Source organism: Bombina bombina, chromosome 12 (assembly GCF_027579735.1).
Source record: "Bombina bombina isolate aBomBom1 chromosome 12, aBomBom1.pri, whole genome shotgun sequence".
NCBI classification, from domain to species: Eukaryota; Metazoa; Chordata; class Amphibia; order Anura; family Bombinatoridae; genus Bombina; species Bombina bombina.
The window spans coordinates 24709795-24737328 of NC_069510.1; the positions used below are offsets into that span (position 1 = coordinate 24709795).

A 27534-nucleotide genomic window follows, 5' to 3' on the forward strand; every position below is an offset into this window, starting at 1 on the left:
AGCACAGAACACCGTTATATTCTACACAGCCATTGGCTGCACACTCTAGTGACCTATTTATAACTGTCCCTAGTTGGCCACAGCAGAGAAGGTAACCTAAGTTACAACATGGCAGCTCCCATTGTTTTATAGACACTTACGGCTAGATTTGGAGTTTGGCGGTAGCCGTGAAAACCAGCGTTAGAGGCTCCTAACGCTGGTTTTAGGCTAACTCCGGTATTTGGAGTCACTCAAAAAAGGGTCTAATGCTCACTTTTCAGCCGCGACTTTTCCATACCGCAGATCCCCTTACGTCAATTGCGTATCCTATCTTTTCAATGGGATCTTTCTTACTCCGGTATTTAGAGTCATGTCTGAAGTGAGCGTTAGAAATCTAACGACAAAACTCCAGCCGCAGAAAAAAGTCAGTAGTTAAGAGCTTTTTGGGCTAACGCCGGTTCATAAAGCTCTTAACTACTGTACTCTAAAGTACACTAACACCCATAAACTACCTATGTACCCCTAAACCGAGGTCCCCCCACATCGCCGCCACTCGATTAAATTTTTTTAACCCCTAATCTGCCGACCGCCACCTACGTTATACTTATGTACCCCTAATCTGCTGCCCCTAACACCGCCGACCCCTGTATTATATTTATTAACCCCTAATCTGCCCCCCACAACGTCGCCGCCAGCTACCTACAATAATTAACCCCTAATCTGCCGACCGCAAAGCGCCGCCACCTACATTATAGCTATGTACCCCTAATCTGCTGCCCCTAACACCGCCGACCCCTATATTATATTTATTAACCCCTAATCTGCCCCCCTCAACGTCGCCTCCACCTGCCTACACTTATTAACCCCTAATCTGCCGAGCGGACCGCACCGCTACTATAATAAAGTTATTAACCCCTAATCCGCCTCACTAACCCTATAATAAATAGTATTAACCCCTAATCTGCCCTCCCTAACATCGCCGACACCTAACTTCAATTATTAACCCCTAATCTGCCGACCGGAGCTCACCGCTATTCTAATAAATGTATTAACCCCTAAAGCTAAGTCTAACCTTAACACTAACGAAATTAATTAACTCTTATTAAATAAATTATTCCTATTTAAAGCTAAATACTTACCTGTAAAATAAATCCTAATATAGCTACAATATGAATTATTATTACATTGTAGCTATTTTAGGATTAATATTTATTTTACAGGCAACTTTGTAATTATTTTAACCAGGTACAATAGCTATTAAATAGTTAAGAACTATTTAATAGCTACCTAGTTAAAATAATTACAAAATTACCTGTAAAATAAATCCTAACCTAAGTTACAATTAAACCTAACACTACACTATCATTAAATTAATTAAATAAAATACCTATAATTACCTACAATTAAACCTAACACTACACTATCAATACATTAATTAAATACAATATCGACAAATAACTACAATGAAATAAACTAACTAAAGTACAAAAAATAAAAAAGAACTAAGTTACAAAAAATAAAAATATATTTACAAACATAAGAAAAATATTACAACAATTTTAAACTAATTACACCTACTCTAAGCCCCCTAATAAAATAACAAAGACCCCCAAAATAAAAAATGCCCTACCCTATTCTAAATTACTAAAGTTCAAAGCTCTTTTACCTTACCAGCCCTGAACAGGGCCCTTTGCGGGGCATGCCCCAAGAAGTTCAGCTCTTTTGCCTGTAAAAAAAAACATACAATACCCCCCCCCCCAACATTACAACCCACCACCCACATACCCCTAATCTAACCCAAACCCCCCTTAAATAAAGCTAACACTAAGCCCCTGAAGATCATCCTACCTTGTCTTCACCTCACCAGGTATCACCGATCCGTCCTGGCTCCAAAATCTTCATCCAACCCAAGCGGGGGCTGGCGATCCATCATCCGGTGGCTGAAGAGGTCCAGAAGAGGCTCCAAAGTCTTCATCCTATCCGGGAAGAAGAGGCGATCCGGACCGGCAACCATCTTGATCCAAGCGGCATCTTCTATCTTCATCCGATGACGACCGGCTCCATCCTGAAGACCTCCACCGCGGACCCATCTTCTTCCGGCGACGTCCAACTGAAGAATGACGGTTCCTTTAAGGGACGTCATCCAAGATGGCGTCCCTCGAATTCCGATTGGCTGATAGGATTCTATCAGCCAACCGGAATTGAGGTAGGAATATTCTGATTGGCTGATGGAATCAAGTTCAATCCGATTGGCTGATCCAATCAGCCAATCAGATTGAGCTCGCATTCTATTGGCTGTTCCGATCAGCCAGGACGGATCGGTGATACCTGGTGAGGTGAAGACAAGGTAGGATGATCTTCAGGGGCTTAGTGTTAGGTTTATTTAAGGGGGGTTTGGGTTAGATTAGGGGTATGTGAGTTGTAATGTTGGGGGGGGTATTGTATGTTTTTTTTTACAGGCAAAAGAGCTGAACTTCTTGGGGCATGCCCCGCAAAGGGCCCTGTTCAGGGCTGGTAAGGTAAAAGAGCTTTGAACTTTAGTAATTTAGAATAGGGTAGTGCATTTTTTATTTTGGGGGTCTTTGTTATTTTATTAGGGGGCTTAGAGTAGGTGTAATTAGTTTAAAATTGTTGTAATATTTTTCTTATGTTTGTAAATATTTTTTTATTTTTTGTAACTTAGTTCTTTTTTATTTTTTGTACTTTAGTTAGTTTATTTCATTGTAGTTATTTGTATATATTGTATTTAATTAATGTATTGATAGTGTAGTGTTAGGTTTAATTGTAGGTAATTATAGGTATTTTATTTAATTAATTTAATGATAGTATAGTGTTAGGTTTAATTGTAACTTAGGTTAGGATTTATTTTACAGGTAATTTTGTAATTATTTTAACTAGGTAACTATTAAATAATTCTTAACTATTTAATAGCTATTGTACCTGGTTAAAATAATTACAAAGTTGCCTGTAAAATAAATATTAATCCTAAAATAGCTACAATGTAATTATAATTTATATTGTAGCTATATTAGGATTTATTTTACAGGTAAGTATTTAGCTTTAAATAGGAATAATTTATTTAATAAGAGTTAATTAATTTCGTTAGATTAAAATTATATTTAATTTAGGGGGGTGTTAGTGTTAGGGTTAGACTTAGCTTTAGGGGTTAATACATTTATTAGAATAGCGGTGAGCTCCGGTCGGCAGATTAGGGGTTAATAATTGAAGTTAGGTGTCGGCGATGTTAGGGAGGGCAGATTAGGGGTTAATACTATTTATTATAGGGTTAGTGAGGCGGATTAGGGGTTAATAACTTTATTATGATAGCGGTGCGGTCCGCTCGGCAGATTAGGGGTTAATAAGTGTAGGCAGGTGGAGGCGACGTTGTGGGGGGCAGATTAGGGGTTAATAAATATAATATAGGGGTCGGCGGTGTTAGGGGCAGCAGATTAGGGGTACATAAGGATAATGTAAGTAGCTGCGGTTTACGGAGCGGCAGATTAGGGGTTAATAATAATATGCAGGGGTCAGCGATAGCGGGGGCGGCAGATTAGGGGTTAATAAGTGTAAGGTTAGGGGTGTTTAGACTCGGGGTACATGTTAGAGTGTTAGGTGCAGACGTAGGAAGTGTTTCGGCATAGCAAACAATGGGGCTGCGTTAGGAGCTGAACGCGGCTTTTTTGCAGGTGTTAGGTTTTTTTTCAGCTCAAACAGCCCCATTGTTTCCTATGGGGGAATCGTGCACGAGCACGTTTTTGAGGCTGGCCGCTTGCGTAAGCAACTCTGGTATCGAGAGTTGAAGCTGCATTAAATATGCTCTACGCTCCTTTTTTGGAGCCTAACGCAGCCTTTATGTGGACTCTCAATACCAGAGTTATTTTTATGGTATGGCCAGAAAAAAGCCGGCGTTAGCTTTTCGGGTCGTTACCGACAAAACTCTAAATCTAGCCGTTAAACTTTACACTTATTTTGTCACTATTTAAACAGGTAATGAAACTTTAGCAAACACATCTACATGTTGTTCTCAGACTAATCTTTTCTTTGCATGCATCATTCTATCTAGCATTTATTTAGTGTTTAATGTCCCTTTAATAAATTATTATCCAATGTACAATCTGTAGCTGGGAATTGCAAAGGATAAGCAAATAGTTCTGCTTGTTTGATAAAAATTATGAATGTTGGCTGCATTCATTCAAACAAAATGCAGAATATTTGCAGAACTTTCAACCTTTTTGTTTTATGTTCCCTACATTAAATATACTATTAACATTTGAATTCTGGTCTTTAAAAACTTCAATGTAAGAATAAACGTTTGAAAACTGCATTTCATATTCAAATGCTCATATTCATCAAAGGGAACTTTCAAACTTAAAAAATATCAATTAATGACACATTAGAGCCATATATTTCATTTTACCCTGTTCTGAATCAGCTGCTATCTTTTGCCACATATGTTCTGAATTTGTTAGTGATACATTGAGTCATAAAGCGTGCTCAGCTCTCCATATACACATGCACTTAAAGACAAGCACATTCCCTGTATCTTTGTTCCTGACGGATTAAGAAAAATAAGTCTCATGAACCCAAGAAAGCGCAAAAAGGTAGGAAATTGTCCTTAAAAGGGGGACTTCTGGAAAGCATGGAACAGAGTATGACCCGTTCAAATTAATACAATTAAAAAAAACCCCAGACATTTACATGTCAAACCCTATTACAGATCATAAACAGTAACAATATTTATATTGTAGTTTAATGCAATGCATTTTTTTTATTTCTATACTTATGCTCTTAATAAACATAATACAAATTCAGTTTGTTTTATTCTGCACTTTAATTAAAAACAGAATAATGTAAAGTGAAAGTAATACATTAGGACGGTATCTATCTATCTATCTATCTATCTATCTATCTATCTAATAATATCTAACCCTCAATATCTATATCTCTATCTTATCTATCTATTTATCTATCTATCTCTCCATCTATATTTATATCTCTCAATCTATCTCTCCATCTATAAATCTTCCTCTCCATCTATCTATCTATCTATCTATCTATCTAATAATATCTAACCCTCAATATCCATATCTCTATCTTATCTATCTATCTATCTATCTATCTATCTATCTATCTATCTCTCCATCTATATTTATATCTCTCAATCTATCTCTCCATCTATAAATCTTCCTCTCTATCTATCTATCTATCTATCTATCTATCTATCTATCAATCAGCTGCAAGCTTCTAATAATTCAAATTTTCTTCATACTGTAGAGTTAGGAATACAATCATCTAATCCTTACAAATAAAAAAAATAATAATAATAATTAATAAATAAAAACAATAAAGCTCTTTGTCATACCTGCAAGATCTTCTTTAGAGGCAACAAGACGAGGGGAGTTGTTTCCTGGCTCTATCCGTAAAGATAATCTGAAAGACACAATTTTTTGTTTAAACATAATTGAATGTTGGGATTAAAATATAAAAGGAAAATGACAAAAAACAATAAAGAATCACAGTAATTTAATTTCAAGAGACATAGTTGTATTAACACACCCCTTCTTGTCCTTATAGTACAATAAATTGCTGTTTGTAATAATAAAATATGCATGAAATGGTTTTACAATATTATTAGCATTAATCTGTATAGCGCTTTTACATGATATATATCAAACAAATGCAAAAATAAAAATGCAACCGAATGCACCTCAATCCCACTTCCCATGTGGTAACAAGTTCCCGAAGTAGTTGGAATGGCTCAAGCAATAAAACCACTGATTGGCTGTACTGTTTTAAGTCTTCTTTAAAATAATAATAATACTAATAAAAACATAAATGCTGAAATAAATAGGTATATTTAAAATTAAAGGGATACTAAACCAGATTTCTTTCTTTCTTTCATGATTCAGATTGAGCATGCGATTTTCAGCAACTTTCTAATTTACTCCTATTATCAATTTTTCTATGTTCTCTTGCTATCTTTATTGAAAAAGCAGCAGTGTAAGGCTTAGGAGCTGGACCATTTGAGGTTCAGCACCCTGGATAGTGCTTTCTTATTGGTTGCTACATTTAGCCACCAATAAGCAAGTGTAACCCAGGTTCTGAAATAAAAATGGGCCGGCTCCTAAGCCTTACATTGCTGCTTTTTCAATAAAGATAGCAAGAGAACGAATAAAAATTGATAATAGGAGTAAAATTAGAAAGTTGTTTAAAATTGCCTGCTCTGTCTGAATCATGAAAGAAAGAAAATAATTGGGTTTAGCGTCCCTTGAAAAACATTTATTTTTACAGACAATGCTTATATTAAGAGCACAGCAAGTGATAATGCATTGCTTCCATGTTGCTTAGCTCTTAAAAAATGTTAGGGTAATAATAATAATAATGATGTTTTTGTATCATTAAAATCAGACGTTATAAGGAAATGTATTTGCATTATATATATCCAATGAAATAAATGTAAAATTCACAGATGGGTCAGACTAAAAATCCATCATAATGAAAAACGTATTTGTAAATGAACATATTTGTTTCAAGCCCTTAACAAATGTATATCCTAACAACTGTATGTGGGGTCTACTCCATCAATAAATAATCCCATGTATACAGTATCTATTGTATAATCAGCTCGTGTGTTTAAAACATGATTAGATCAGTTCCCAAAAGAGAATAAATAAAAACAAAGCAAAAAAAAATAATGACGAATAGTAAATACGACCGTGAAAATCCAGGGTAATCAACCGGCTAGTATTTATATGTTAAAGAACAAATAGAGAACAGCCCTGTTACAGTGAAAGCTTGCTGAAATCTAATTTTATAAAAATTATCATTTAAAATCAATCCTATTAGATTTTGTATCTTAGTTATGCTATTATTATTTTATTATTATTAGGTATTTGTAGAGCGCCAACAGATTCTGCAGCGCTATAAACATAGATGGTACACAGGATAACATATATAAGGATCAAATGGATAGAGGGCCCTGCCGAGAGTTGCACTGTTGTAGTTGGCTCTTATGAAGGCGATCTACAAACAGCTGGTCTCATAGGCTTACATTCTAAGGGGTTCAAGGGGAAAGCAATGGAGTTAGGAAAGGTTAGTGTAGGTTGTATGCATCCCTCAATAGTAGAGTCTTTAGGGAGCGCTTGAAGCTGTTGAAACTAGGGGAGAGTCTTGTGGAGCGAGTCAGGGAGTTGCACAAGATGGGAGCCAGTCTGGAGAAGTCCTGTAAATGGGGAATGTGAGGAAGTAACAAGAGAGGAGAAGAGTAGGAGATTGTGAGCAGAGCCAACAGGATGGGAGGGAGAGTATCTGGAGACAAGGTCTGAAATGTAGGGGGGAGCAGTGCATTTGAGGGCTTTGTATGTCAGAGTGAGGATTTTGTGTTTAATCCTGGAGGCAAGAGGAAGCCAGTGAAGGGATTGGCAGAGAGGTGCAGCAGATGAAGTGCAACATGCAAGGAAGATGAGCCTGGCAGAGGCATTCATTATGGATTGTAAAGGAGCTAGGCATCAGCTAGGTAGACCAGAGAGGACGGTGTTGCAATAGTCGAGGTGGAAAAGGATGAGAGAGTGGATTAAAATCTTAGTTGTGTCTCGTGTAAGGAAATGTCCAATTTTAGAGATATTTTAAAGGTGGAAGCGGCAGGCTTTAGCCAAGGACTGAATGTGAGGAGTGAAAGAAAGGTCTGAGTCAAGTGTGACCCCAAGACATTGGGCATTCAAGGTAGGGGTAATGATGATTATCAGCAGTTATAGAAAATTGGGGGGGTCGAAGTTTTGGAAGAAGGGGAAAAAATAAGGTGTTCAGTTTTGGAGAGATTTAGCTTAAGGTATTGGGAGGATATCCATGATAAGATCTGAGAAAGACAGTTAGCGAAACGGGTTAGTAAGCAAGGAGGTAGGTCTGGTGCAGAAAGGTAGTTTTGGGTGTCATCAGCATACAAATGGTATTGAAACACGTTGGACTTAATTAAGGAACCTAATGATGATGTGTAGATTGAAAAGAGAAGGGGACCGAGGACAGAGTCTTGAGGTACCCCAACAGAAAGTGGTAACAGAGCAGAGGATGCTCCAGAGAAGGCTACACGAAAGGTACGGTTAGATAGATAGGAAGAGAACCACGAGAGAGCTGTGTCACAAGTGGCAAAGGATTTGAGGGTTTGGAGCAAAAGAGGGTGTTCGACAGTGTCAAAGGCTGCAGACAGATCAAGGAAGAGAAGCAGAGAGAAATGGCCTTTGGATTTTGCTATAAGTAGGTTGTTGGTAACCTTGACAATTGCGGACTCTGTGAAGTGATGGGGATGAAATCCAGATTGCAGTGGGTCAAGAAGAGCGTTTAGTGTAAGGAAATGGGATAGACGTGCATATACTAGCTTTTCAAGGAGCTTTGAGGCAAGAGGGAGTAGGGAAATAGGGCGGTAGTTGGATGGGTAGGTTGGATCGAGGGAAGGTTTTTTCAGGATAGGTGTGAACAGTGCATGTTTTAGAGATTTGGGAAATATACCAGTACTGAGGGAGAGGTTGAAAATGTGTGTGAGTATGGGGGTAAGGGTAGAAGAGAGGGAGGGGAGTAGCTGTGAGGGGATGGGGTCAAGGGGACAGGTAGTGAGGTGAAAGGACAGTATAAGGTCAGAAACTTCTTCCTCGGTAACAGGGGCAAAAGAGCTTAATTTACGTAATTATTTATGAAAATATACGCTAATATTTTATTTATCCAAGAAGGGTGGCTCCCCCATGCACACCTGACACACTTTTTCACAGTGTTAACTCATAATGTTTAAATGCGTGTGCCATCAGATTTATTAACTGTGCTTTGCACGTAATGTGATTAATACAGTTTTTTTTAAATGTACAGTATTTCTTACTGAATCAGTTATGATTATTATTGTTTGTTTGTATAGCTCCAGAAAATGATGTGGAGTTGGGTTTAGAGATAGGGGCCATACAATGACAAGGATTAGTGATAAGATACAAAAACATAACAGACTGAACAAAACTAGTACAGGAGGAGGATGACCTGTCCTGAAGAGCTTATAGTCTACAGGCTGGCATCTTGAGAACTGGGAGATACTTTAGCAGTATCTAGGGGTGACTAATACCCACCAGCCCCCTCTTAGAACTGCCTGATAGGCATGCGGCTGATGCACATTTTCATTCCCCCTAAATCACTTAGTCTGTTGCCCATGCAGAGATTCAGTGCACACTTAGCGCACATTTAATTGTTTGCCACTTTCTCTATTGCTTCATCACTAGCTACTAGTTTATTGCCAATTTTAGCTTGTTTTGTCACCTAAAAAGAAAGACAAAATCAAATAAGCAAGACTCTGTGTATTCCTGTGTGTCTGTACGTAGCTGTGTAAGTGTTTGTCTGCATGTGTTTATTATGTTGGTTTGTGTATACCTGTATGTGTGTCTGTACTTAGCTGTGTATGTGTGTGTCTGCATGTGTTTATTATGTTGGTATGTGTATGCCAGTCTGTGTCTCTGTACTTAGCTGTGTATGTGTGTCTGCATGTGTTTATTATGTTGGTATGTGTATGCCAGTCCGTGTCTCTGTACTTAGCTGTGTAAGTGTGTGTCTGCATGTGTTTATTATGTTGGTTTGTGTATGCCTGTCTGTGTGTCTGTGCTTAGGTGTGTATGTGTGTGTCTGTATGTGTTTTGTGTATGCCTGTCTGTGTGTCTGTAATTAGCTGTGTATGTATGTGTCTGCATGCGTTTATTATGTTATTTTGTGTATGCATGTGTGTGTGTATGTACTTAGCTGTGTATGTGTGTCAGCATGTGTCTATTATGTTGGTTTGTGTATGCCTGTCTGTGTGTCAGTACTTAGGTGTGTATGTGTGTGTCTGCATGTGTTTATTGTGTTGGTTTGTGTATGCCTGTCTGTGTGTCTGTACTTAGCTGTGCATGTGTGTGTTTGCATGTGTTTATTATGTTGGTTTGTGTATGCCTGTCTGTACTTAGCTGTGTATGTGTGTGTCTGCATGTGTTTATTAGGTTGGTTTCTGTATGCCTGTCTGCGTGTTTGTGCTTAGGTGTGTATGTGTGTGTTTGCATATTTTTAATATGGTTTGTGTATGACTGTTTGTGTGTCTGTACTTAGCTGTGTATGTGTGTCTGCATGTGTTTTTTATGTTGGTTTGTGTATGCCTGTCTGTGCATATGTGTGCATGTTTGTGTCTGCATGTATTTATTAAGTTGGTTTGTGTATGCATATCTGTGTGTCTGTACTTAGGTGTGACTGTGTGTGCTTCTGTTGTTCTGAATGCCTGTCTGTGTGCTTCTGTACGTGTGTGGGTCTGTAAGTATGTGTACACATGTTGTGCATGTCCCTCTATGTGTAGGTTTGTTTGTCAGTATTTTCCTGTCTGTGTTGGTACTGTGTACATGTGTGCCTGTGTGGGTGCCTGTGCATCTGTTTGTCAGTGCTTGCCTGTCTGTGCTGGTACTGTGTACATGTGTGCCTGTGCATCTGTTTGTCACTGCTTGCCTGTCTGTGCTGGTACTGTGTACGTGTGCCCGTGTGTGTGCCTGTGCATCTGTTTGTCAGTGCTTGGCTGTCTGTGCTGGTAATCTGTGCCTGTGCATCTGTTTGTCTGTGCTGGTACTGTGCACATGTGTGTGTGCCTGTGTATCTGTTTGTCTGTGCTAGTACTGTGTACATGTGTGTCTGTGTGTGTGTGCCTGTGCATCTGTTTATCAGTGCTTGGCTGTCTGTGCTAGTACTGTGTACGTGTGCCCGTGTGTGTGCCTGTGCATCTGCTTGTCAGTGCTTGCCTGTCTGTGCTGGTACTGTGTACATGTGTGCCTGTGCATCTGTTTTTCACTGCTTGCCTGTCTGTGCTAGTACTGTGTACGTGTGCCCGTGTGTGTGCCTGTGCATCTGTTTGTCAGTGCTTGCCTGTCTGTGCTGGTACTGTGTACATGTGTGTGTGCCTGTGCATCTGTTTGTCTGTGCTGGTACAGTGTACATGTGTGTGTGCCTGTGCATCTGTTTGTCAGTGTTTTGCTGTCTGTGCTGGTACTGTGTACATGTGTGTGTGCCTGTGCATCTGTGTGTCAGTGCTTGGCTGTCTGTGCTGGTACTGTGTACATGTGTGTGTGCCTGTGCATCTGTTTGTCAGTGATTGTCTGTCTGTGCTAGTACTGTGTACTTGTGCCTGTGCATCTGTTTGTCAGTGCTTGCCTGTCTGTGCTGGTACTGTGTACGTGTGCCCGTGTGTGTGCCTGTGCATCTGTTTGTCAGTGCTTGGCTGTCTGTGCTGGTAATCTGTGCCTGTGCATCTGTTTGTCTGTGCTGGTACTGTGCACATGTGTGTGTGCCTGTGCATCTGTTTGTCTGTGCTAGTACTGTGTACATGTGTGTCTGTGTGTGTGTGCCTGTGCATCTGTTTATCAGTGCTTGGCTGTCTGTGCTAGTACTGTGTACGTGTGCCCGTGTGTGTGCCTGTGCATCTGCTTGTCAGTGCTTGCCTGTCTGTGCTGGTACTGTGTACATGTGTGCCTGTGCATCTGTTTTTCACTGCTTGCCTGTCTGTGCTAGTACTGTGTACGTGTGCCCGTGTGTGTGCCTGTGCATCTGTTTGTCAGTGCTTGCCTGTCTGTGCTGGTACTGTGTACATGTGTGTGTGCCTGTGCATCTGTTTGTCTGTGCTGGTACAGTGTACATGTGTGCCTGTGCATCTGTTTGTCACTGCTTGCCTGTCTGTGCTAGTACTGTGTACATGTGCCCGTGTGTGTGCCTGTGCATCCGTTTGTCAGTGCTTGCCTGCCTGTGCTGGTATTGTGTACATGTGTGTGTGCCTGTGCATCTGTTTGTCAGTGCTTTGCTGTCTGTGCTGGTACTGTGTACATGTGTGTGCCTTTTGCAGTGCTTGCCTGTCTGTGCTGGTACTGTGTACATGTGTGTGTGCCTGTGCATCTGTGTGTCAGTGCTTGGCTGTCTGTGCTGGTACTGTGTACATATGTGTGTGCCTGTGCATCTGTTTGTCAGTGTTTGCCTGTCTGTGCTGGTACTGTCTATGTGTGCCCGTGTGTGTGCCTGTGCATCTGTTTGTCAGTGCTTGCCTGTCTGTGCTGGTACTGTGTACATGTGTGTGTGTGCTTGTGCATCTGTTTGTCTGTGCTGGTACTGTGTACATGTGTGTGTCTGTGCATCTGCTTGTCTGTGCTGGTACTGTGTACATGTGTGTGTACGTATGTGCATCTGTTTGTCTGTGCTAGTACTGTGTACATGTGTGTCTGTGTGTGTGTGCCTGTGCATCTGTTTGTCAGTGCTTGGCTGTCTGTGCTGGTACTGTGTACGTGTGTGTGTGCCTGTGCATCTGTTTGTCTGTGCTGGTACTGTGTACATGTGTGTCTGTGCCTGTGCATCTGTTTGTCTGTGCTAATACTGTGTATATGTGTGTCTGTGCATCTGTTTGTCTATGCTGGTACTCTGTACATGTGTGTCTGTGTGTGTGTGCCTGTGCATCTTGTTTGTCTGTGCTGGTAATGGGTACATGTGTGTCTGTGCATCCGTTTGTCTGTGATAGTACTGTGTACATGTGTGTCTGTGTGTGTGTGCCTGTGCATCTGTTTGTCTGTGCTAGTACTGTGTACATGTATGTCTGTGTGTGTGTGCCTGTGCATCTGTTTGTCTGTGCTGGTACTGTGTACATGTGTGTCCGTGTGTGTGTGCGCCTGTGCATCTGTTTGTCAGTGCTTGGCTGTCTGTGCTGGTACTGTGTATATGTGTGTATGCCTGTGCATCTGTTTGTCAGTGCTTGGCTGTCTGTGCTGGTACTGTGTAGATGTGTGTGTGCCTGTGCATCTGTTTGTCAGTGCTTGGCTGTCTGTGCTGGTACTGTGTATATGTGTGTGTGCCTGTGCATCTGTTTGTCAGTGCTTGGCTGTCTGTGCTGGTACTGTGTAGATGTGTGTGTGCCTGTGCATCTGTTTGTCAGTGCTTGGCTGTCTGTGCTGGTACTGTGTATATGCCTGTGCATCTGTTTGTCTGTGCTAGTACTGTGTACATGTGTGCCTGTGTGTGTGTGCCTGTGCATCTGTTTGTAAATTTTGGCTGTCTGCGCTGGTAATGTGTAGGATCCTTCTACATAATACAACTTTATTTAAATTGTAAATTTGTAGTTTTTCCACTGAGTGCACAATCAGCACTTGCAGATAATTTATATCTGTCTCTGACTGCTCAAAAAGCCAACAAAGGAGATAAGATAAACATACTCAAGAGGCACTCTAAGCGTTCTGTCCTTGGACTGCAAAACAATGTACCATTCTCCTAATCAAATTGCAGTTTTAAAATTTATTAAACATAAATTTTGTTTGGACACTTCTTGCAAGTGTTGAATTATTGTTATGTATACTAAATATATATAAACATTTACTTTAAAGGGACATGAACGTCAAAATTAAACAATTATGGATCAGACGGAGCATGCAATTTTAAGAGACTTTTCAATTTACTTTTATTTTCAAATCTACCTAGTTATCTCAGTATCCTTTGTTGAAAAAGCATACCTAGGTAGGTTGAGTAGCCGCAATGCTCTATTGATAGCTAGCTGGTGATTGGTGGCTACATACATGCTTCTCGTCATTGGCTCACCAGGTGTGTTCATCTAGCTCCCATTAGTGCATTGTTGCTCTGTAGATGGCATTAACTATGTATTTAATCCCTTAGCTGGGGTTTAATACAGTCATGAGCAAGCCACAGTGCAACAATAAAATTCTATAACACCTTAAAGCATTTTCTTTTTGTAATTTGACGTCCCTTTAATAACTATTTAATCCAAAAAGTTGTATTTCTCTTCATCTGAGTCTCAATTAGATCCACAGACAACACAGGCTTTAGGTATTGGAACAAATACTACTAAAGGTTTTACGTGGCACATCTCTGCAGAATGCTAACGCTTTTATGTCAAACTCTTAAACAGAGCTATGAAATCTGTCCAAGGGAAGAGGAAATCCTGACAAAGTGACAGAACATTACCGGGATATTTTCCTAAACTGGACCACAAAGACACATATCCAACCAGTGGGCGTGTGTGTGAACAGCCAATCAGATCTCTCAGAACCATAAATAACTCTACTGGCAATAAGAACTCCATTTGTCCTGTTAATAATCTTGTTTCCAGTGAACCACTTAGCGTTTTTGGGTCAGTCCATTTCCAGTGAGCCTATCATATTTTTATTATTAATAGTGGTGCACGTCCCAACACATTTGAATTTGCCTTGCAAATACTTTAACATAGATTACAAGTGGAGCACAATTATGGTTGCCACTTGTCCGGGAATGACCTAGATAGTTTGGGTTTATATTTGTGTGTCTGTGTTTGAAGCGGAGTCAGACCCAAACAAGCAAATGTCCAGGTTTGGTGGGAAACAGCCACAGCCAAAAAGGTGACGTGCATTTTCAACACACTGCACATGCTTACAATAATTTTGTCTGTGTGTCTTTGTGTGGGAGTGTGTCTGAGTGTGGGAGAGGGTGTGTGTCTTTTTGTTTTTCAGTGTCTTTATGTACCTGTGAGTCTGTGTGTGAAAGAGTGAGTGTGTTTATATGTGTGAGAGAGAGAATGTGTGTTAGTGTGTGTGAGAGTGTAAGGGCCGATTTAACAACCCCTGTATCGTCCCCAATGTAACTGTTTCCGCACAAGCCTTCAGGCTTCGCCGGACACAGGAGTTAAGAAGCAGCGGCCTTAAGACCGCTGCTCCTTAAGTCATATGCCTCCTCTGAGGCTGAGGTCTGCAATCAGCCCGATCGTAACCCCCTGCTAACAGCCAATTGGCTGCAAAACTGCAGGGGGCGGCATTGTACAATCAGTTCACCAGAACCGCTTGTGCAATGTTAAATGCCGACAGCGATGTCTGTTTAACCCCTTAATGAAGAACTTCGTACCCTGTACGACGTTGCTTATTATGCTCTTAAGGACCAGCGACATACCCTGTACGTCGATGCAGTCCTGGGCTTCTCTCTGCCGCGATCTCGCTCAAAATAGCAAAATCGCACTATTTCTGCATGCCCCACGAGTGGGGCACTGCAGAAATAGAGTTGCAGAGTTGTCGATGCAGAGAGGGTCACACTGTGGCCCTCTCTGCATCGGCCTGCGATGGTGCCGTTCGTTGGTGGGTGGGAGCAGTAGAGGGAGGCGGGTGGGCGGCTCATCGCTGCAGGGACTTCCTATTCCTGTCCCTGCAGTCAGTGTGCACAGTACATCAGGAGCGCGCGGGGGGGGGTGCACGCGCGAGCTACATTGATGTGATGGAGGGAGAGGGAGGAAAATTAATTTTTGTAAAGGGATCAGGGAGGGGGAGGGGGGGAGGGTGTTGAGGGGGGCAGCTACACTACAGAAAATGATAAGGGAACCCCCCCCCCCAAAAAAAAACCCCATGTATTATGCCAAAATGGGTACTGGCAGACACTGTCTGCCAGTACCCAAGATGGAGGAAGATAGGTAGAGGGGGGAGGGTTAGAGAGCTGTATGGGGTGATCAGGAAGGTTGAGGGCTGAGGGGGGATCCATCACTGCAAATAAATATTTTAAAAAAATATTGCCTTTTATTTTAGTACTGGCAGACTTTCTGCCAGTACTTAAGATGGCGGTGATAATTGTGAGGTGAAGTAGGGAAAAGAGCTGTTTGACGGGTGTCAGGAAGGGATCAGGGGGTGGGATGTGTTAGGTGGGAGGCTGATCTCTACACTAAAGCTAAAATTAACCCTGCAAGCGCACTACAAGCTACCTAATTAACCCATTCACTGTTGGGCATAATACAACTGTTGTGCACAGCGGCATTTAGCAGCCTTCTAATTACCAAAAAGCAATGCCAAAGCCATATAAGTCTGCTATTTCTGAACAAAGGGGATCCCAGAGAAGCATTTACAACCATTTGTGCCATAATTGCACAAGCTGTTTGTAAATAAATTCAGTGAGAAACCTAAAGTTTGTGAAAAAGCTAACCATTGTTTTTATTTGATCGCATTTGGTGGTGAAATGGTGGCATGAAATATACCATATGGGCCTAGATCAATACTTTGGGTTGTCTACTACACTACACTAAAGCTAAACGTAACCCTACAAGCTCCATAATGAACCCCTTGACTGCTGGGCATAATACCTGTGTGGTACGCAGCAGCATTTACTGGCCTTCTAATTACCAAAAAACAACGCCAAAGACATATATGTCTGCTATTTCTGAACAAAGGGGATCCCAGAGAAGCACTTACAACCATTTGTGCCATAATTGCACAAGCTGTTAGTAAATAAATTCAGTGCGAAACCTAAAGTTTGTGAAGAACTGAACGATTTTTTTTTATTTGATCGCATTTGGCGGTGAAATGGTGGCATGAAATATACCAAAATGGGACTAGATCAATACTTTGGGTTGTCTTGTCAGGGTATATGAATATTATAAATAAAAATTATATATATATATATATATATATATATATATATATATATATATATAGTTTTTATATATATATATATATATATATATATATATATATATATATATAGTTGGTGAGACCACAGAATTAATTAAAGGGACAGTAAACCTTAAAAAAAATGTTATATAATTCTGCACATAGTGCAGAATTATATAACATTACATTAGCCAAACATTTTAAATCATAATATTGCCTTTTTATTTTTAAAAAATATCGCCGTTTTACAGACCCGCTCTCTGGGCTCTGCTGAGCGGGTCTGTTGTTTTTACTGAGCGCATCGGGCCAGCTGTATAGTCACAGCCCGGCCCGACCGCGCCATTAGACACAATGCAGCTCGCTCCCGCTGTCGCTCAATAAAAACAACAGACCCGCTCAGCAAAGCCCAGAGAGCGGGTCTGTAAAACGGCGATATTTTTTAAAAATAAAAAGGCAATATTATGATTTAAAATGTTTGGCTAATGTAATGTTATATAATTCTGCACTATGTGCAGAATTATATAACATTTTTTTTAAGGTTTACTGTCCCTTTAAATATGAGGCTATTTACAACAGTGCTATTTCACTGTAAATCACAACCCCCCTGCGAAATGGTTTTGGCTGGGTGAAGACACGTTTATCCTAATTAAAAGATAACATGGTTTTTGAAGCTCACAGCTTTGCAGGGGGTAGCAAACAGGGAATGGATGGAGACAATATTCTGAGCATAAGCTAGATAAGCAGGTAAAATTCTGACTACATAGTGATTAGCATAGACTTGTTTAATTACCCCTGCTGTGTATGGAGACAATGAAAGTTTGACCAGCAAAGACACATGTTTACAATGTAGTTAATTATATGTACAGTATATTCAGACACATATTAAATGTGGAGACCTAAAAAGCAATAATTAATAGTAACATTTTAGATAAATGCTGCAAATAGATTTATACATATTTGACCATTTTCCCTTTATTTCACAGGAAAACAAGATGTCCTTAATCATAAAAAAAGACATATGGATATTTTATATTTTAACACAAACATTAATGACCCTATTATTTTTATTTCAGATATGCATAGACAAGATTCATGCATTCAGGATTTATTAGAAATATGAAATATATTATATTCATGTTGGGATGCAGTGCAGTACTGAATATGAAATATGCTGTGTTTGTATATAAATGTGGGGAAATGACCTGGTGACATTTTAAATGGATTTTAAGCTAATCAGTTAGCAGTATAAATTACTTTGATATAATATAATGTTAAAAAACATAATGTGCTTGGTATTGGGGTAAACCAGAAAAATGATATGATAATACCCCATCTATAATTAATATTGTGATTTATTAATGCAATAAATTATAGTATGTTTAATATAATCATTGTATGGGAAGATATTTGAACTGACAGTGTGGGATAAATGTTAGAAATTATTAAATGTATTGCTGTTTGTTTGTCATGTTGCCCCCGATGGCCAAAATCCGGTATTACATTTAAAAGATTTGACTGTTAAAAAAATGTGTTTCCATAGTAACAATACATTACATAGGGCCAATCAGAGAGATGCTTCCCAGGTGACCAATGGGATGATCAGTTTCCACAAGGGCCTCCCACATGGTTTCATAAATGATTGAAAACATATATAAGTAAGGCAAGAGAGAGAAAAAGGACAAGCTGCTGATGATTTTGCTAAACTGACTGAAAACTGTTGCATGGGACATAAACTATAAGCAAAGTGGGCCATACCTTTTCTCATTGATTGCAAAATTTACTTATCTGTCTTCTGAGATGAAACAAGAAGTTTTTGGTAACTGAATTATCGATTTTGTTCATTTTGGGTAAGGTATAAAAAAAAGGTTGCTAATTACAGGTAATATTTTAAAACAAATATATGCATAGTCACTGCAGTTAAATTACAGCTGATAGATTAAAGAGAGTAGTTTGTGTTTTAACTAGTATTTCATAGCCTGTGCATTCTTAAACAAATCCTTGATGCTAAGTAATTTAACCTGGAAAAAAAATATAGATACATATATCTTAGAATTTGTCTTAACTGTAGGTAATTAAGAATTTATTTCAGCTTAGACATTGGAGTTGGTTGTTTGCACAGATAATATATACAATTTCTGATGTTTTAATAAGAGTGTATATTGTCCTATTGTTTAACATAGCACTGTTGATTGTACCAGTCTGAATGTTAGTAGCTAATACTGTATCTTGGAATCTCATTGTGTTAATTGAATGAAATTCAATTGTGAATAAGGTTAGTTATAAGTTACAATTTGGTTTGCTTTGTAAAGAGTATAGCATTATTAAAATAGTTTAAACGTGTATAGTATTGATTCACATTCTTGTTCCTACAAATATATTTCAATGTGTTTATAGATATTAACTAATAAAAAGAATTCAGGAATTTATATTAATTTTATGGTCTTAGTATATGCATTGATTGAAGGTTTAGTTTAAAGGATAATTATTAAATATATTGTGTTATAACCCGGCCATATACTGACAGTCCCCTAAAAAAAAATATATATAATATATACAAGTTAGAAAAAGTGTTTTTTTTTTTTTTCCATTTTTTCATCATATTTTATATATTTTTTTAAAATAAATTATAAGATATGATGAAAATAACGGTATCTTTAGAAAGTCCTTTTAATGGCGAGAAAAACAGTATATAATATGTGTGGGTACAGTAAATGAGTAAGAGGAAAATTACAGCTAAACACAAACACCCCAGAAATGTAAAAACAGCCGTGGTCCTTAAGGGAAGGAAATTGAAAAATGGCCTTGTCCTTAAAGGGTTAAATATTGAAAAAATAAGGGTAAAGCAGTGGACGCCACCATATTGTAACTTAGATTACCTTTTCTGCTGATGGTTATAAATGGCTTATTAGAGTGTGCAACCAATGACTGTGTGGGATATAGCTGTGTCTGCACTTCCATTTTTTTTTTACAGGAATTGGAAATCCCACAATCTTCAGAATTAAATTACAGGAACAAAATAAATAATGAAAGTACATTACCAAAAAATACTCTCGTGGATATCAATTGCAAACATAACCGAGGTTTATATAAAAAAAATCTTTGTTAAATGTGTGGCACAATTATTGGCACCCCTATGAATTCATATGAGAAAAATTTATTTGAAGTATATTCCCGTTTATATTTTACATTTTTCAGTATTTCTGGGTGACTAGGAAAAGGAAACTGTTCAATCATGATTTTCTGTTTCACAGGGGTATAAATATATTGTCTAAATGCACTGTGAAGAGGATGGTTCGAGTGTCCAAAATAACTCCAAAATAACTCCAGAATTGCAGAAGTTAGTTGCGTCTTGGGTTCAGAAAGTCCACAAAACTACAATCCAACATCACCTAAAAAAAGGTCTCTACTCTCATCCAAAACAAACTCAAGAGTTTTCAGTTTACCAGACACTACTAGAACTTCAAATGGGATCAGGTTCTATGGTCATATGAAACCAAAATAGAGTTTTTTGGAAATAAACACCAGGGGAGGACCAGGACATTTTGTTAGGATACATGGCATCATGGAATAACAACAGATATTAAATGAACACCTGACTGTCTCTGCCAGAAAGCTTAAAATAGGCCATGGTTGGATCTTCCAGCAAGACAATGAACCAAAACATATATCAAAATCAGCACAACAATGGTTTAAAAATTAAAGTCCTACCATGGCCATCCCAGACCCCTGACTTGAACCCCATAGAAAACCTGTGGGGTGAACTGAAGAGGAGAGTCCACTAGCGTCAACCTCGAAATTTGAAGGATGTGGAGAGATTTTGTATGGAGGAATGGTCTCAGATCCCTTGATATGTATTCTCCAACCTAATCAGGCATTATAGAAGACTCAGAGCTGTTATCTTGGCAAAGAGAGGTAAAACAAAGTATTGACTAAAATGGTACCAATAATTGTGCCACACATATGAGAGCAGAGTATTTTTGTGTTCTTTTTGAACAAAAAAATCAAAAGGTTAAACAATAAAGATACATTTTTACAGCTTTCTTTGTTCATATGTTACCAAGGGTGCCAATATTAGTGAAGGGCAATATATATATATATATATATATATATATATATATATATATATATATATATGTGCACTTATTTTTGGCCAGGGGTTATAAAGGTGCAGACATAGACAGGATTTGGTCAGGTATTATGGATATTGATCAAAACAAGATTATTAATCAGACCAATAGTCCGAAGAAGTGAAAAAGGGTGTGTGTACAAGCGCTAAGGTAATCCCCAAGCTGTATCCAAACAGAGATCCTAACCAACCTCCAAAAAATATGCGCAAGTAGTAAGAAGTGAATACAGCGCCAACAAGAGGCCAAGGGATAAATATACTCACAGAGAGATAAAAGAAGATTATTTAATGAACCATGCTAAAAAGCATCAGTAATAAAAGACTATATATAAAAAATGTAAAAAGCACATATAAATAAAATTACAAATACAGGAATATCTTACAGAAGAGGCTCAAAGGGCCAAAGCTGATAATTACAATAAAAACAAAGGTAATAACAGGTGATCAGTGTGAGTGGTACACCAGAATAAGAGTGTATACTGATAAAACAGAATTAGCCTAAGTACAACTGTAGCAAGTGCATCAAGCAAAAAACTAATAAACAATAATACAAACAATAGTGTTCAAAATTAGTGTTACAAAAATAGTGTTCCAAAAAATAGAAAAATGCACTGCAGTGCAAAAAAAGGGGGTAGCAAAATAATTGTATAGATACAATCAAATAGTGAGTGAGTGCAAATGGATATAAAAATGCTAGCTACTTAATCCAGTGAGGTTAAGATATAATTAAATAAAATACACAATATGCAATAACATAAAAAATAAAATACACAATATGCAATAACATAAAAAATAAAATATAATCCAAAAAAGTGTTCAAAAAGTTGATCAACAAATGTTAGTGAAGAACAAAAATAAGTCAATCAAAACTGAAAAATGGAAAAAAAGGGTGATGAAAAGCAAGGTGAAAGTGAGGAAATTGATTCCTTCCAATGTTAGTTACTTTAACAGATCCAAATTCCTGAGTGTGGTTGCTGAAGTAGCTGATTGGATCCTATCACCTGTCAGCTGCTCCTATGGTATCCTAAAAAGTGTCCCTGTAAAAAAAGGAAATTCACAACATAGTGTATCCAATATGAGAATGAAGTAAAGATTAAAGTAATGCTTACCAATATGTCAACCCTTTTTTGAGGGCAGAAACGCGTTGACATATTGGTAAGCATTACTTTAATCTTTACTTCATTCTCATATTGGATACACTATGTTGTGAATTTCCTTTTTTTACAGGGACACTTTTTAGGATACCATAGGAGCAGCTGACAGGTGCTAGGATCCAATCAGCTACTTCAGCAACCACACTCAGGAATTTGGATCTGTTAAAGTAACTAACATTGGAAGGAATCAATTTCCTCACTTTCACCTTGCTTTTCATCACCCTTTTTTTCCATTTTTCAGTTTTGATTGACTTATTTTTGTTCTTCACTAACATTTGTTGATCAACTTTTTGAACACTTTTTTGGATTATATTTTATATTTTATTTTTTATTTTTTATGTTATTGCATATTGTGTATTTTATTTTTTATGTTATTGCATATTGTGTATTTTATTTAATTATATCTTAACCTCACTGGATTAAGTAGCTAGCATTTTTATATCCATTTGCACTCACTCACTATTTGATTGTATCTATACAATTATTTTGCTACCCCCTTTTTTTGCACTGCAGTGCATTTTTCTATTTTTTGGAACACTATTTTTGTAACACTAATTTTGAACACTATTGTTTGTATTATTGTTTATTAGTTTTTTGCTTGATGCACTTGCTACAGTTGTACTTAGGCTAATTCTGTTTTATCAGTATACACTCTTATTCTGGTGTACCACTCACACTGATCACCTGTTATTACCTTTGTTTTTATTGTAATTATCAGCTTTGGCCCTTTGAGCCTCTTCTGTAAGATATTCCTGTATTTGTAATTTTATTTATATGTGCTTTTTACATTTTTTATATATAGTCTTTTATTACTGATGCTTTTTAGCATGGTTCATTAAATAATCTTCTTTTATCTCTCTGTGAGTATATTTATCCCTTGGCCTCTTGTTGGCGCTGTATTCACTTCTTACTACTTGCGCAATAGTCCGAAGAAATTAGTTCAAGCATTGAATTACATCACTACCCATACTCCATATAGCAATATTGATAAAAAAAAAGCCCTTACTAAGAATTCTCTTATCTCTCTTATCTCTGAGGATCCTACCTTGCCATTTAAAGATTATCAACCCCCTCGTATGGTATACAAATGAGGGAGGAGCATTGGAACAATGCTTTTCAAACATGATATTGGTATTTCCCAACATACCTGGTTACCAAGAGCTAAACCTGGATGTTTTAAGTGTGGTAATTGTGTTACCTGTAATACACTAAACTGGCAATTTGTTTTATCACCCATATACTCATCAAACATTTTCCATTAGACACAGACTTACATGTACCTCAGACTATGTCATTTATATGATTATTTGTTCATGTGGCAAGGTATACATTGGAAAGACCTGTACTTCTTTTCGGGAAATGCTAGCTAATCATAAGAGCGCCACTCAGTGGCCATGTTGAAAACTATGCTCATAGACAGAATTCCTCCTCTTAAGAGAGGGTGTAACAGGGATGAGGAACTCCTAAGAAGAGAAGTCCAATGGATTAATAGATTAGGTACTATGACCCCTAGAGGTCTGAATACACATTTAGACTATGCCCTTTTTCATTAAAATCCTTTGAGCCTTGGTTTAAAATATATTTGGTCAGTTGTTTAATTTATAAGCATGTGTGGTACTGGTTTGGTTCCCAATATGTTCCACTCATTGGGATGGACTTAATCTAGCTTGTGTGCTACTAAATGTTGTCACTTGGTCAGGGCCTTTGTTTCCCACATTATATTAGATGTGAATCTGCAGCCATTGTTTCTTTCCTATGTATTGATCGGTTACTGGTGTAATTTTCATTGTTGCCATCACGGTGGTTAGTGGACCGCATAAGAAATATCATTTAGGATATCATTGTTTATTGCATAGATATTTTGTAGTATATAAGAAAAGGATTGGCAAGTATATCCATACATCATATACATCCTATTTATTCCTGTCTCTTTAAATTTGCAGTGCTTAGCACTCTGTGTTATACGGCCTTTTTTGCTATTGATCTTCGTGATCTAGTCTAACTATTGCTATTTTGATGCGGTTGTTGATTGATAGAGATTCATTTTTTTTTTGCGATTCCCTCAACAGCTGTTGGTGGCGGATCCCCATATTTTTAGTCTAATCCAGTTTAGTCTTTGATGTCTGACAGTTGTAATAGCTTCTGTGTTTAAGCGTCTGTCGGAATTACTTGAATTTGGGTACGCCCTCACCTATGACATGTACTTCAGTCGTGTCCAATTAGAAAGTAGGTTGACAGCTTGATAAGGGGCTTGGCTTGTAACAGGTGTATACTCTGTCACGAAATGGCACACGGAAACGCTGAGAGGTTTCTCTAACCGATATAGGTATGTTTGTGTATGCTTATAGTGGTGGTCAAAATATTTGTGGTTTTGGCTTTATGCTTATGTTAGAGTGACCTGTAATCTATAGCAAGTTATGCAGTTATGATATAGCGATTTGGTATCAGAAGGGGTTAGAGTAGTGGATGTTTGTTATATATTTACATTTGTAGCCGTTGTTGCTCCAGTGGGTATGACATTTTCCCATACTATGTGAACAACATGTTAGTATATATTCTGTGTACCATGCCACAATGATTGAATGTTAGTTGAAGTTACACCAGTGAGTCGACATGTTGGGTATTAATGGGAGGCTACCGGTATTTATAAAAGTGTACATTAAGTGTAACAAACAAATTATTGCTACAATGGTTCTTTCTGCCAGGCTCTCTTTAACATGTAACATGTATTAGCATTTAACTCTAAACGAGATTGCAACTTAAAATTATTATTTGTTGATCTGGATATAATACAGGGAGTGCAGAATTATTAGGCAAATGAGTATTTTGACCACATCATCCTCTTTATGCATGCTGTCTTACTCCAAGCTGTATAGGCTTGAAAGCCTACTACCAATTAAGCATATTAGGTGATGTGCATCTCTGTAATGAGAAGGGGTGTGGTCTAATGACATCAACACCCTATATCAGGTGTGCATAATTATTAGGCAACTTCCTTTCCTTTGGCAAAATGGGTCAAAAGAAGGACTTGACATGCTCAGAAAAGTCAAAAATAGTGAGATATCTTGCAGAGGGATGCAGCTCTCTTAAAATTGCAAAGCTTCTGAAGCGTGATCATCGAACAATCAAGCGTTTCATTCAAAATAGTCAACAGGGTCGCAAGAAGTGTGTGGAAAAACCAAGGCGCAAAATAACTGCCCATGAACTGAGAAAAGTCAAGCGTGCAGCTGCCAAGATGCCACTTGCCACCAGTTTAGCCATATTTCAGAGCTGCAACATCACTGGAGTGCCCAAAAGCACAAGGTGTTCAATACTCAGAGACATGGCCAAGGTAAGAAAGGCTGAAAGACGACCACCACTGAACAAGACACACAAGCTGAAACGTCAAGACTGGGCCAAGAAATATCTCAAGACTGATTTTTCTAAGGTTTTATGGACTGATGAAATGAGAGTGAGTCTTGATGGGCCAGATGGATGGGCCCGTGGCTGGATTGGTAAAGGGCAGAGAGCTCCAGTCCGACTCAGATGCCAGCAAGGTGGAGTACTGGTTTGGGCTGGTATCATCAAAGATGAGCTTGTGGGGCCTTTTCGGGTTGAGGATGGAGTCAAGCTCAACTCCCAGTCCTACTGCCAGTTTCTGGAAGACACCTTCTTCAAGCAGTGGTACAGGAAGAAGTCTGCATCCTTCAAGAAAAACATGATTTTCATGCAGGACAATGCTCCATCACACGCGTCCAAGTACTCCACAGCGTGGCTGGCAAGAAAGGGTATAAAAGAAGAAAATCTAATGACATGGCCTCCTTGTTCACCTGATCTGAACCCCATTGAGAACCTGTGGTCCATCATCAAATGTGAGATTTACAAGGAGGGAAAACAGTACACCTCTCTGAACAGTGTCTGGGAGGCTGTGGTTGCTGCTGCACGCAATGTTGATGGTGAACAGATCAAAATACTGACAGAATCCATGGATGGCAGGCTTTTGAGTGTCCTTGCAAAGAAAGGTGGCTATATTGGTCACTGATTTGTTTTTGTTTTGTTTTTGAATGTCAGAAATGTATATTTGTGAATGTTGAGATGTTATATTGGTTTCACTGGTAAAAAATAAATAATTGAAATGGGTATATATTTGTTTTTTGTTAAGTTGCCTAATAATTATGCACAGTAATAGTCACCTGCACACACAGATATCCCCCTAAAATAGCTATAACTAAAAACAAACTAAAAACTACTTCCAAAACTATTCAGCTTTGATATTAATGAGTTTTTTGGGTTCATTGAGAACATGGTTGTTGTTCAATAATAAAATTAATCCTCAAAAATACAACTTGCCTAATAATTCTGCACTCCCTGTATGTTATCTGTGATGTATCCAAGGTTCTATTTCTCAACTTTTAATACACGGGTTGGTATTTGGGTAGGTATGAGGGTTGGTCACAATGTTTATCTGTGTACTTTATGTAATTTTTGTATGTATATCATGCTTTTAGATTGTCTTGAAAAAGTCTAGATGCATAGCCGAAACGTCGTCTGACACATTATGATGAATTGTATGAAATACAGATATTTTTCTACTGTCAAGTTCTGTGAGTGCCCTTTCTTGGAATTCTATATATGTATGTATACAAAAGACTCTCAGCTGAATTCCTCACTGTCAGAAATGAGCACTGCACCCTTCACAGATCTATAAATCCCTTTCGTTTTAAACAAAACAAATACTGAATAGTTCAGCCAACGAATATTCGTGGGAACAAATTTCCCTGAATATTCTGTATCAAAATTTCAGACAAACAAAACATTTCTTGGCTGCAAAAGTGTATTAGGGACTCAGGTGATTGAGGGGGCTGTCAATGTTTTGTGAGGAGGGCCATGTTAGGTGGGGGCAGATCATGTGTGAGTAGAGTGTAACACTGTGGGGGCATGTCTTGTTTTGGCAGTTCATGGGCATATCTATGCTATTGTGGCTGGGGCTAAGGGAAATTCTGAAAATAGAGAGATATTGGCTGTTTCAAAGCAATATAGCTAAGAATTAGGGACTGTTCCTCTCAAATAGCAACGGGAGGTTTGTATTTCTTTGTATTTTTTTTGTAACACTAATTTTGAACACTATTGTTTGTATTATTGTTTATTAGTTTTTTGCTTGATGCACTTGCTACAGTTGTACTTAGGCTAATTCTGTTTTATCAGTATACACTCTTATTCTGGTGTACCACTCACACTGATCACCTGTTATTACCTTTGTTTTTATTGTAATTATCAGCTTTGGCCCTTTGAGCCTCTTCTGTAAGATATTCCTGTATTTGTAATTTTATTTATATGTGCTTTTTACATTTTTTATATATAGTCTTTTATTACTGATGCTTTTTAGCATGGTTCATTAAATAATCTTCTTTTATCTCTCTGTGAGTATATTTATCCCTTGGCCTCTTGTTGGCGCTGTATTCACTTCTTACTACTTGCGCAATAGTCCGAAGAAATTAGTTCAAGCATTGAATTACATCACTACCCATACTCCATATAGCAATATTGATAAAAAAAAGCCCTTACTAAGAATTCTCTTATCTCTCTTATCTCTGAGGATCCTACCTTGCCATTTAAAGATTATCAACCCCCTCGTATGGTATACAAATGAGGGAGGAGCATTGGAACAATGCTTTTCAAACATGATATTGGTATTTCCCAACATACCTGGTTACCAAGAGCTAAACCTGGATGTTTTAAGTGTGGTAATTGTGTTACCTGTAATACACTAAACTGGCAATTTGTTTTATCACCCATATACTCATCAAACATTTTCCATTAGACACAGACTTACATGTACCTCAGACTATGTCATTTATATGATTATTTGTTCATGTGG

The 27534-nt window shown here is 38.2% G+C and overlaps 1 protein-coding gene across 6 annotated transcripts in view; it reads right to left on the minus strand.

Moving 5' to 3' along the window:
* The window catches only part of RALGPS1 (Ral GEF with PH domain and SH3 binding motif 1), a 1173485-nt gene that overhangs the window by 210873 nt on the left and 935078 nt on the right, over positions 1–27534 (minus strand). For all 6 annotated transcript variants that reach the window (XM_053695590.1, XM_053695591.1, XM_053695594.1 and 3 more), the window contains one exon: positions 5342–5409. In XM_053695590.1, the coding sequence (XP_053551565.1) occupies positions 5342–5409 (68 nt within the window). The remainder of the gene's footprint in view (positions 1–5341; positions 5410–27534) is intronic.